Consider the following 12,040-nt stretch of genomic DNA (forward strand, 5'->3'; position numbering starts at 1 on the left):
GCCAGAACATTTTCCTTACGTCAAAAAGAAACCCCATACCCATTAACAGCCATTTCTAATTCTCCATCCCCAGGCCCTACCAACCACTAATCTACTTTCTGTCTCTATGAATTTGCCTATTCTGAATATTCTATGTAAATGGAATCATACAATGTCTGGTCTTATGTTTCTGGTTTCTCTTAAAGTTTAAAAATTGTTATTTTTAGGGCACCTCAGTGGCTCAGTCGTTAAGCGTCTGCCTTTAGCTCAGGTCATGATCCCAGGGTCCTGGGATCAAGCCCCACATCGGGCTCCCTGCTCTGCGGGCAGCCCGCTTCTCCCTCTCCCACTCCCCCTGCCTGTGTCCCCTCTCTTGCTGAGTCTGTCTCTGTCAAATAAACAAAATCTTTAAAAAAAATTTTTTTAATTGTTATTTTTAAATGATTGTGTTGTGGCATGTGTCCATACTTCATTCTTTTTTATGGCAAAAAAATATTTCATTATATGGATGTATCACATTTGCTTATCCATTTATCAGTTGATAGACACCTGGGCTGTTCCCATGTTTTGGTTATTATCAATAATGCTGCAATGAACATCTGTGCAACAGGTTTGTGTCTGAACATGTTTTCATTTCTCTTGGGTATATACCTAAGAGTGGAATTACTGGGTCATATAATAGTAACTCCATGTTTAACTTTTTGAGGAACTGCCAAACTGTTTTCCAGAGCAGATGTACCTTTTTACATGGAATATAATTTTGAAAGCTGTTTACTAGTGTGGATATTTTTAATAAAATACTATTATGAATTTATTGAAATAAGCTTTAAAGAAGAATACTTACCCAGCTCCATCTGGCCCTCACACAATGGATTTCATTTTTTGTCTAAAAATATATGTTTCATATATATTTATAAGACCGCAATCATAGAGAATATATATTTTTTTCCATTTTCAGTAATATATTTAGGTAGTCATTTGCAAGATTCATTTATTCAGACTTTTTATGATGGTGATTACTATCAAAAGATATAAAGTAGATTCAAAACTATCATACAGTTTTGGAAACCTACAGTATTGCAATGTCACTGTTAGTTTCTTCAAAAGATATGTTTTCATCAGTGGTATGTGCTACTTAGAGAATCTAAACTGTTTAACATTCAGAGTAAATGATGAAATTGACAGTTTCAAAATATATCAGATTTTTAATAACAGCTTAGTTTCCAGTTTTCAGAGTGAAAAAATATTGATCATTTGGAATTCAAGATTAGTCATTCCAATTCTTGAAGTACCAATTAAAAAGGCAAAACTCTTTTAAAAGACTAAGTATAAATATTAGCTAAAAACATTAGTGACTCAAATTACCAACCTTAAATACATCCTCAATACACCTAGTAAGTTCTTCTTCTGTCACCAAAATGATCCCTGGCACCATGTCACTCTCTGGAATCTCTAAAGAACAAAAAACAAAATTACCCATACTCAGTGCCTCACTGAATAGGGACTCAGGACTTGAGAAAGAAAATTTTACTAGAAAGATAGTTCTATAAGTAACAGCTAAAATTAGAGATTTGACATGGTTACTAATGTACAACATCAAATACAGTATTTCATGAAATCTATGATGCCAACAAGATTATAAACATTCATTATTGTTTTATGTATCACTAAAGAGGAAAAAAACAAGTAACCTATGAAACATTATGACTTAAAATTTTACTTGTAAATTTAATGAATAAAAAAACTGGGGATTCGCGGCACCTGGGTGGCTCAGTTGGTTAAGTGACTGCCTTCAGCTCAGGTCATGATCCTGGAGTTCCAGGATCGAGTCCCGCTTCAGGCTCCCCCGCTCAGCGGGGAGTCTGCTTCTCCCTCTGACCCTCCTCCCTCTCGTGCTCCTTTCATTCTCTCTCTCTCAAATAAATAAATAAAATCTTAAAAAAAAAATTGGGGATTAGATTAAATGAAAATGACAGAGTCAATGGTTACACTGAGGTGACTGGTACAAAGGAATTTATAAAACTTTTCTCTACAGACGTGACTGAAAATTTCCCTTGGCGGCCTGGGTGGCTAGATGGTTAAGCGTCTGCCTTCACCTCAGGTCATGACCCCAGGGTCCTGGGATCGAGTCCTGCATCGGGCTCCCTGCTCCTTGGGAGCTTGCTTCTCCCTCTGCCTTTCTCTCTCTCTTTCTCTGTCTCTCATTAATAAATAAATAAAATCTTTAAAAAAAAAGAAAAGAAAAGAAAGTTTCCCTTTAAAAAGTTTTAGGGGCAACTGGGTGGCTCAGTCGTTAATCGTCTGCCTTCGGCTCAGGTCATGATCCCAGGGTCCTGGGATCGAGCCCCGCATCGGGCTCCCTGCTCTACAGAAAGCCTGCTTCTCCCTCCCCCACTCCCCCTGCTTGTGTTCCCTCGCTCGCTGTGTCTCTCTCTATCAAATAAATAAATAAAATCTTAAAAAAAAAAAAAGTTTTAAAATAGGGCACCTGGCTGGCTCAGCTGGTGGAACAGCAGACTCTTGATCTCAGGGTTGTGAGTTTGAGCCCCACATCGGGTGTACAAATTACTTACTTACTCCCTTACTGAGCAGGGAGCCCAACATGGGGCTCGGTCCTAGGACCCTGGGAACATGACCTGAGCAGAAGGCAGATGCTTAACCTACTGAGCCACCCAGGGCACCCCTTAAAAATAAAATCTTAAAACAAAATTTTAATAGAGTTTTTAAGAAAGTATTAAAAGAGGGGAGGTGGGTAAGGGAAATGGTGCAACAGGTGATGAGGATTAACGAATACATTTATCATGATGAGCACTGAGTAACAGAATTGTTCAATCACTACACTGTACACCTGAAACTAACTTAACACTATGTTAACTATACTGGAATGAAGATTTAAAAACTTAATAAAAAAAAGTATTGAGAGTTCTTTTAGATTTACTTAAACAAACAGTTTTAATATATATCATTCCTTATATAAGCTATATAATTAGGATAAACCGAATAAGGAGTTCTTGAAACTTCACACTAAGAGTCCAACTCTTCTGAAACATTTCAATGCCATTACTGATTTCCATATTTTACCATAATATATTGTCTTCTGTGCCACCAAGGGCGCAGGTGATGTGACATTTCTTAAAAGTTCGCCACTCTACTACTGTCTTCATGATTTTTTTCTAAGTTGCTGATGCCCATTCTACAAGATTTAATGCTCATTTGCAGGCACAAGCAATGCCATGACTATTATCTGGCCAAAAATAATTGTGAGATGCATCTTGATATCAGAGTTGTTAAAATGTGCAAAATATTTCCAAAATTAAAGTTTTTTTTTCAAAATTAAAGTTTTTTATGTGAAAAGCACATCTTAGAATTGATAAAATATGGGAATTCATCATAATCGCCACATAGTGTTAAAAATATGATACAAGGGGCGCCTGGGTGGCTCAGATGGTTAAGCGTCTGCCTTCAGCTCAGGTCATGATCCCAGGGTCCTGGGATGCGGGGAGCCTGCTTCTCCTTCTGCCTCTGCCTCTCCCCCTGCTCATGCTCTCTATCTCTGTGTCTCAAATGAATAAATAAAATCTTAAAAAAAAAATGATACAATATAAAAAACAAAATAAGAAAGCTTATTATTTTAGATTGTTTTTCCAGTGGCAATGATGGGGCTATCTATCTAAAACCAGTCAAACTATTGGGGCACCTGGGTGGCTCAGTCGTTGGGTGTCTGCCTTCAGCTCAGGTCGTGGTCCCGGGGTCCTGGGATCGAGCCCCACATCAGGCTCCCTGCTCCGCGGGAAGCCTGCTTCTCCCTCTCCTGCTCCCCCTGCTTGTGTTCCCTCTCTCACTGTCTCTCTCTCTGTCAAATAAATAGATAAAATCTTTGAAAAAAACAAAAATAAAAAAATAAAACCAGTCAGACTATTATATAGTCCTTTTAGTTATCCATAGATTGTTGATGCAAAACATGTAGCTGGTGTTACAAATATAATCTAACACATTAAGAAATGCCTGGCAAACAGATGTCCAATAAATACTTGTAAAATGAATGAACAAGGTCTAGGAAAAAAATAATTAATCCGCAAATGGACTGAATCTAGGCCTCCCAAGAATAGTGCTCTTAGACCAGGACTCAAACTTGAGCACACATTTGAATTACCCAGAAGGGTCTGTTAAAACACAGATTGCTGGGACAAGAGAATAGATAGATTAGTAATGAGGTATAGTCTTAGTACATGAAATTAGATATGTAAGAATTGCTAGACCCTAATGCTGAAGGCCAACAGAAATAATATTTCAGGGGTGCCCGACTGGCTCAGGTGGTACAGCATGACTCTTGATCTCGGGGCTGTAAGTTCAAGCCCCAGGTTAGGTGTTGAGATGACTTAAAAATCTTTAAAAAGAAAGGAAATAAGACTTCATTTCTTGAGCCATTTTTTGAAGGACACACTGATTCTAGACTAGATTTCTATGAAATATATAAAGGAATTTTAATTACTTACTCAAATATCATGTTTAGTTTGGACCCAACCAGAGACACCAAAAAATATATATAAATAAAATAAATACATACAAGCACAGACGCACACACACACACGATGTTTATCACATCTGAATAATCACAAATTTTACTTCACCAGGCTCAGTTTGGTGAAGTTTTACTATGCACCAGAATTAGACTTTCTTGGGGCACCTGGGTGGCTCAGTGGGTTAAACATCCAACTCTTGACTTCAGCTCAGGTCTTGATCTCAGGGTTGTTAGTTCAAGACCCTGGACTGGGCTCTACACTGGGTGTGGAAACTACTTAAAAAAAAAAAAAAAAATTAGGCTTTCTCTGTCCCTGGCCACCACCCCACCACCACACGTGCCCAGAAAAATTTATACTACAAATAACTTTTTGAAAAAGTCTACACAGAACTAAATTTGGTTTAACCATAACATCAAACTTCTTACTACCTTTTAGAAAGGTTTTCCTTTTTTTAAAGGAACAATGCTGAAATAATACTCTGTATCCAAACATTAAATACAGTAAAGTATAGGGGGAAAAAACTCAGCGAAGTATGAAAACATACTAAAGGAGGTGGTAAAACGTCAATTTTCTAAGACATTAAAACAGAATAAAACCCACCAAATATGGGAAAATCTGAGCATCAAAATGAATGACAGGAATGTCTGATAACCCAATGAATAAAAAAGAATCTCTGAATCTATTTTTTTAAAGTATGGAACACTATATGAATTTGCTTGTCATCTTTGCACGGGACCATGCTAATTTTCTCTGTATCATTCCAATTTTAGTACATGTGCTGCCGAAGTGAGCCCTCTCTGAATCTTTCTGATACTTAAATAGTTTTTTAAAATGAGGTGGGGCTCCTGGCTGGCTCAGTCAGTAGAACATGCCACTCTTGACCAAGGGGTTGTGAGCTACAGCCCCATGCTGGCAGGGTAGCTTGTACTTAAAATTTTTTTTAAATCTTAAAAAAAAAACGAGGGGGGGAGGGATGAGGCAAGGAGAAAGAAAAGCTCTGCTTTATAGAAGAATGCCAGCCTAGAGCGCCTGGGTGCCTCAGTTGGTTAAGTGACTGCCTTCGGCTCGGGTCTTGATCCTGGAGTCCTGGGATCGAGTCCCGCATCGGGCTCCCTGCTCAGCAGGGAGTCTGCTTCTCCCTCTGACCCTCCCCCCTTTATGCTCTCTCTCTCATTCTCTCAAATAAATAAATAAATAAATCTTAAAAAAAAAAAAAGAATGCCAGCCTAACAAATTAGAAATAACAAAAGAAATAGAAAGCCACCATTTTACTGGCAAGAATCATTAATGGTTACCAAACCACAGTATGAAAGACTATCAGGAAACAGAATACATATAGTCTCAGACTATCAACCCATAGATTACTTACTAATTACAAGTAAGGTATTTTAATGGAGAAATATGGCTACTAATGAAATGACCAAATTTAACATCATTAACAATGGGATAAACTGATAACATGTGCCCCCTAATCTGATGGAAACTGAGAAAAAATAACCTTCATCCTATGTAGTACTGCTGCTGAAAGGTTTAATCTGGATCTAATCATGAGGAAATAATTAGACATACAAATTGCAGAATATTTTATAAACAAGGCTCTTCAAAAATACCGTTGAGGACATATGCCATCCCTCCTCAGTGTGGCCTGAGCGCCTGGCCGGACCCCAGCCACAGGGTGCTGCTACAGAGAATGAGGATTTGAACCAGGACCGAGAGGAGCAGAAGCTGCTGCTGGACCCTAGCGGCCTGCCTACCAAAGCCCTCAATGGAGCTGAGCCCAACCACCACAGCCTGCCTCACGGCTCGCACAGATGAGCAGGCCCTGCTCTCCCCGACCCTTGCTGAGACAGCCAGCAACATCACCCGAGTGTCTGCTGCAGACCCCCAGAGCACGGAGCTGTGTGAGTACACGGACCCAGCATGGCAGGAGAGCACCCACTTGGCTGTGCGGAGCACCAGGCTGACCCGCCGCCGCCATCACTCACCTGCCAGCCCCACCATGTGCGGGCCAGTGAGCCCCTCCCCTTTTCCCACTTGCAGCAGGTCTCCAGGACAGCTGCTTAGGCCTCCAGGGCACTTCCTCAGATCGGGGCAGATGTTTAAGAGGAGCTGGTTGCACAGTTTGGGATCCTGGGACAGCTCTTCTCTCTTCACCCGTACTCCACCCTGCCTCTCCTAGCCCCCAGCCTCACTGTGGCTCACAGAAAAGAATATGGAGGAGGAGAAAAGTGAGGCTGGGAGCAAGTAAGGACTGAGCAAGGGAAGGCAGAGCCACTTGGGACTGACCTTCAAAGCCCTCATCAGGGATGGGGGAGGTCCAAAGGTTAGGGCCTAGTAGGTCTTCACTGTCACTGGGAAGGTGGAGGTACCACTGTGAGGGTGATCCCTAGGGAACCTATGGGGGCCCCTTCCCACCCTTTCTCTTGGCCTCACTCCTGACCCCCTCTCCCAGCCCTGGTGCTCACATGCATCTCACTAGGGTTTGTCACTGCATCTGGATGAGCTTGAATTCAAATGAATTGAGTTTGTATTTCCAGCACCCTGGGTTTTTAAATGTTTGGGGTTTACGGGGTTTGTTTTGGTTTGTCACCCTTGATAAAGGAAGTGTATTCATCTGGAAAAAAAATCTGTCATGGTGAAAAACAAAAGACTAGGGAACTATTCTACCTTAATGCAAACTAAAAAGATGTAACAAGTAAATGAAATGCATGATTCTTGACTGGATTCTAGATTAAAAAAAAACAGCTACAGAGGAAATTCTTGAGACACTTAGAGAAATCTGAATCAAGTCTGTATATTATTTTTTTAACTTTATGTATTTTTAAGTAATCTCTATGCTCAACATGGGACTCAAACTCATGACCCCAAGATCAAGAGTTGCATGCTCTTCCGACTGAGCCAGTCAGGCGCCCCGAATCAAGTCTGTATATTAGATGACGTCTGCAGCCAACTCTCAAGTGCTTCAGAAAAAAATGTACACGTATAAAAAGAGAAAGATAAAATGAATATGGCCAAAATGGTCAATCCAGGTAAAGTGTATAGGAGTGGTTCAATGTACTCTTCTTGGAACTTTTGTGAGGCGGATTTTTCAAAATAAAAACTTGGGGACAAAAGAAAGCAAAACTAAAGTCACTGAAATACAACAGACTTAAGTCATTTAAATCTGAAACACGGAGGAAGATCCTTGAGAAGGACACCCAACCACCAGACTTCCTTCTTTACCTGCTGTACTTAAACATCGATGGAGAGGAGCTAAAAGAGGCTGAAGCAAATACTTCAAAGCAAATTGTGGGTGTTCTCTTGACATTGTTATAAAGGTACTGGTGGCAACTCTTTGAAACTGCCGTGCTGTCAATTTATCTTGAATGTGAAATAAATCTAGAATCTACAAGAAAAAGTACATGAGGTAAATATAAGACTCTTTGTAAGGAGCATTACATTAACTAGAAAAAGCACTAATGTCTTTAGACCAAAAAATAAGCTTACTGCAATAATACTGATTCAAGAGATTTTTTTTTTTACATTTAATAACCCCAGTATCAGAGGGTTTGAGAACCAAGCTATGCTTTTATCAAATAATGCTATCAAATTCATAAAATACATGTTCATCGTAGAAAATCTGCAAAAGAAAGTTTTAAGAAAAATCATCCCAAGTCACTAAAACATTTTTGGTATATTTTTTCCAATCTATTTCTGTTTCATTTTTTTCTTTTTAATTGAGACCACACTTAATATTCAGTTTTACATATTGCTGAAATCTGCTCATATTGTTACAAATTCCTCAAAAATATTATATTTAAGATGCATGTAAGAACTTATTAAATTATTTCCTAATATCCAGACTTTCAGTTTTCTCTCAAAATTTTGCTATTATAGGAAGGTGGGAGGATGGGTTAGCCTGGTGATGGGTATTAAAGAGGGCATGTTCTGCATGGAGCAGTGGGGGTTATACGCAAACAATGAATCATGGAACACTACATCAGAAACTAATGATGTAATGTATGGTGATTAACATAATAAAAAAATTTTGCTATTATAGTATACCTGAAACTAATATAACACAGTATGTTAACTACAATGGAATTAAAATTAAAAACCTAAGGGCGCCTGGGTGGCTCAGTCAGTTAAGCGTCTGCCTTCGGCTCAGGTCATGATCCCAGGGTCCTGGGATTAAGCCCCGCACTGGGCTCCTTGCTCAGCAGGGAGCCTGCTTCTCGAGACTCTACCCCTCCCCCGTGTTTGTGCACACTCTTTCTCACTGTCATTCTCAAATAAATAAATAAAATCTTTTAAAAAAATTTTTTTTAAAAATTAAGAACTTAAGAAAAAATTGCTATTATAAATAGCGCTACCAAATGAAATTTCTGAATCAAGGCATATAAATATATTTAGGGTCTGAAGAACCCGTCATGCCTGAACTATCCCACAAAGGAATCTATTTTATTCTCAAATATAAATATAGTTCTCCAGTGCCTATGAGTGGTATACCCTAGTATAAGCAGTCAATAGAAAATTGCATTTCTAGGGACACCTGGGTGGCTCAGTCGGTCAAGCGTCTGCCTTTGGCTCCGGTCATGACGCCAGGGTCCTGGGATCGAGTGCCCCCTCGGGTTCCTTGCTCAGCCGGGAGCCTGCTTGAAAGATTCTCTCCCTCCCCTCTGCCGGACCCTCTGCTTGTGCTTGTGCGTGTGCGCGCGCGCCCTCTCTCTCTCTCTCTCTCTCTCTCAAATAAATAAATAAATAAATAAAATCTTAAAAAAAACTTCTCTCTAGCAAATGCTTAACCCACTGAGCCACCCAGGCATCCCAAGGAAGATTTATTTTTGCTTACTCTTCTGTGCTTTTTAAATTGTATACCATGTTAATTTACTTTGTTTACTTAATACCTTTTTTTTTTTAACTAATTAAAAACACACAGAAAAGATAATGAACAAGATGAAATTTCAGTTTCACATTTCAGCTCTGAGAGCTAGCGGGATTACTCATTTGACAAAGGGGAGGCGTTCTCAAACCTAACAATTAGGCGGGTCTCACACACAGGTGTTTATTCACTCATTAACAAGGCCCCTCACTGAGCAGTAAACGTACATATTATGTTGCTTTTACCTCCCCATCAAAGAAACATTAAAGTCCCCTTTGTGTGAGCAAGCAGATAGTCGTCACACAGTGAAAACCAAGTTGTTTACCTGGGGGCAGACATCCCTGTGGTAATCCTCTGGTGAAAGAGCCTGCTGGGGGCAAGAGGCCAGAATCTGGGCAATCAGGTCACATTTCTTCCAGTCAGCAGCTGCTGCCGCGCCGTCACTCCCGCCAGCCACCCCAGCTGTCAGCGACGGACAGAGATGTCAAAACTCATACCAGTTCCCCCATATGGTCCTTAAAATCTCGGCAAAAAAGTGTTTTCTCACTACTGGTAATTATGTATTTCTTTTATAAGATAATCTACCCCTCTGCACTTTCCATGCTGGTTTCTGGGAAGTTTGGAGGAAAAAGGAGCACTTAATCATTGTAATGTTATTATCGACCTAAGTTTAATAAGCTGGGGGCAGTGGGAGGATACAAATGTTTTGGAATTATATTTTGGTGATGGGTGTACAACTTTGTGAATATACCAAAAACCACTGACCTGTACTCTTTTAAAAAGTGGATTGATGGTATGTGAGTAATATCTCAATAACAAAAAGTTACAAGGCATGCAAAGAAGCAAGAAAGTATGACCCATAACCCTGACGAAAAATCATAGAAACAGACCTGTTAAAACAGACACAACAAAATTCAGAAACAAGGACACTAAAACAGTTTTACAAATTTACTCCTTATTTCCGAGAAGGTAAAGAAAGATCATGATGAGAGAAATGGATTAATGCAATTAATGAAAATTAATGAAAAAGAAAATATGTGTGGGAGGCCTGGGTGGCTCAGTCAGTTAAGCATCTGTCTTCGGCTCAGGTCATGATCCCCTGCATCAGGCTCCCTGCCCAGTGGGGAGTGTGCTTCTCCCTCTAGCTTTACCCCCCTCCCCACTTGTGTGATCTCTCTCTCTCTCTCTCTCAAATAAATAAATAAAATCTTAGGGCGCCTGGGTGGCTCAGTCACTGAGCGTCTGCCTTCAACTCAGGTCACGATCCCAGGGTCCTGGGATGGAGCCCCACATCGGGCTCCCTGCTCAGCAGGAAGCCTGCTTCTCCTCCCACTCCCCCTGCTTGTGTTCCCTCTCTCTGTCAAATAAATAGATAAAGTCTTTAAAAAAAAAAAAAACTGAAAGAAAGAAAGAAAATACCTGTAATGAAAAATATACTGGATGGGATTAACAGATTAGATACTGCAGAAGAAAAAAATCAATAAACCTGAACACAAAGCAATAGAAATTACCCAAGATGAAACACAGAAAGAAGACTGAAAAACAAAACAAAAAAACATAGAGCATTAGTAACTTATAGGAGTACATTAAGCATACTATTAGGTGTACATCAAATTACAAAAAGAAAGAAGAGGGGCACCTCGCTGGCTCAGTGGGTAGAGCACATGACTCTTGATCTGGATGGTCGTGAGTTTGAGCCCCACATTGGGGCTTGTACTTTAAAAAAATAAAAAAGTTTTAAAGAGAGAGAGAAGAGAGGATAGAAAAAAATATTTGAAGACAATGTCTGAGCAATTTCCAAATATGACAAAAACTATAAATTCTCAGCTCTAACAAGCTCAAGAAACATTAAGCAGAAGAAACATGAAGAAAATCATCCACACCAAGGCATACCATTAACAAATTTCTAAAAACCACTGACAAGGAGAAAAAACTTAAAAGCAACCAGAGGAAAAAAGATACATCATATACAGAGGAACAAAGACAAAAATGATAACAAAATTATTTTCAAAAAAGGAAGGTGAAATAAGACTTTTTCAGATAAATAAAAGCCAAAGGAATTCACTGCCAGCAGACCTGCACTATAAGAAATGCTAAAGTTCTTCAGGCAGAAGGAAATTTGAATTAAAATTTAGATCTACACAAAGAAATGAAGACCAGAAATGGCAAATGTGTGAGTAAATATAAATTGCCTCAAATCAGTTGAGAAGAAACAAGATTTAAATAGATAACAGAAAAATATATACATGCATAAGTAGAGGGAGAAAAAGCTCATAGCAAAAATAGGGCTCTAAGTGTTTATAGCAGCTCTCCAATTTGCATGACCTTGGGTGAACTCTAACTTTTCTTCAGAAAAAGATTTGCAAGGACCTATTTGCACATGGCAACTTCTCTCAGATAACTGATAACTTGTCAGAATTGAGGAGGCAACATTATAGCCACTCTAGACCAAATCTATCAATGTTTGCCTACCACACTGACCTCACCTTTGTCTGACAGGACCAAGGTACATTTGCCACTAGAAATGGGAAGTCAAGATTGATTCTTCTGTCTCTCCTCTTTCCTCCCCACATATCCAGCCCTTCATTAAGTTCTGACAATGCTACCTCTTTTTTTAAATTACTTACTTAACTGAGAGAGAGAACGCGCGCGCGTGCGCGAGTACACAAGTAGGGTG

General features: G+C 39.6%; 1 protein-coding gene, 1 non-coding gene and 1 pseudogene across 2 annotated transcripts in view; 1 reads left to right on the top strand and 2 right to left on the bottom strand.

The window, feature by feature from the left end:
- Positions 1-12,040, bottom strand: part of TANGO6 (transport and golgi organization 6 homolog) — a 196,195-nt gene that overhangs the window by 164,481 nt on the left and 19,674 nt on the right. The window contains exons 5-7 of the mRNA XM_027618723.2: positions 9,689-9,825; positions 7,725-7,887; positions 1,349-1,431 (exon numbers count right to left, since the gene is read on the bottom strand). Coding sequence (XP_027474524.2) covers positions 1,349-1,431; positions 7,725-7,887; positions 9,689-9,825 — 383 coding nt within the window. The remainder of the gene's footprint in view (positions 1-1,348; positions 1,432-7,724; positions 7,888-9,688; positions 9,826-12,040) is intronic.
- On the bottom strand, positions 5,191-5,296 carry LOC113936825. The gene has a single exon (XR_003524386.1). It is a non-coding gene; the product is annotated as a U6 spliceosomal RNA (small nuclear RNA).
- Positions 5,276-6,734, top strand: LOC113936222 (annotated as a pseudogene).

The sequence above is a fragment of the Zalophus californianus genome, chromosome 17 (genome assembly GCF_009762305.2).
Source record: "Zalophus californianus isolate mZalCal1 chromosome 17, mZalCal1.pri.v2, whole genome shotgun sequence".
Classification (NCBI taxonomy): domain Eukaryota; kingdom Metazoa; phylum Chordata; class Mammalia; order Carnivora; family Otariidae; genus Zalophus; species Zalophus californianus.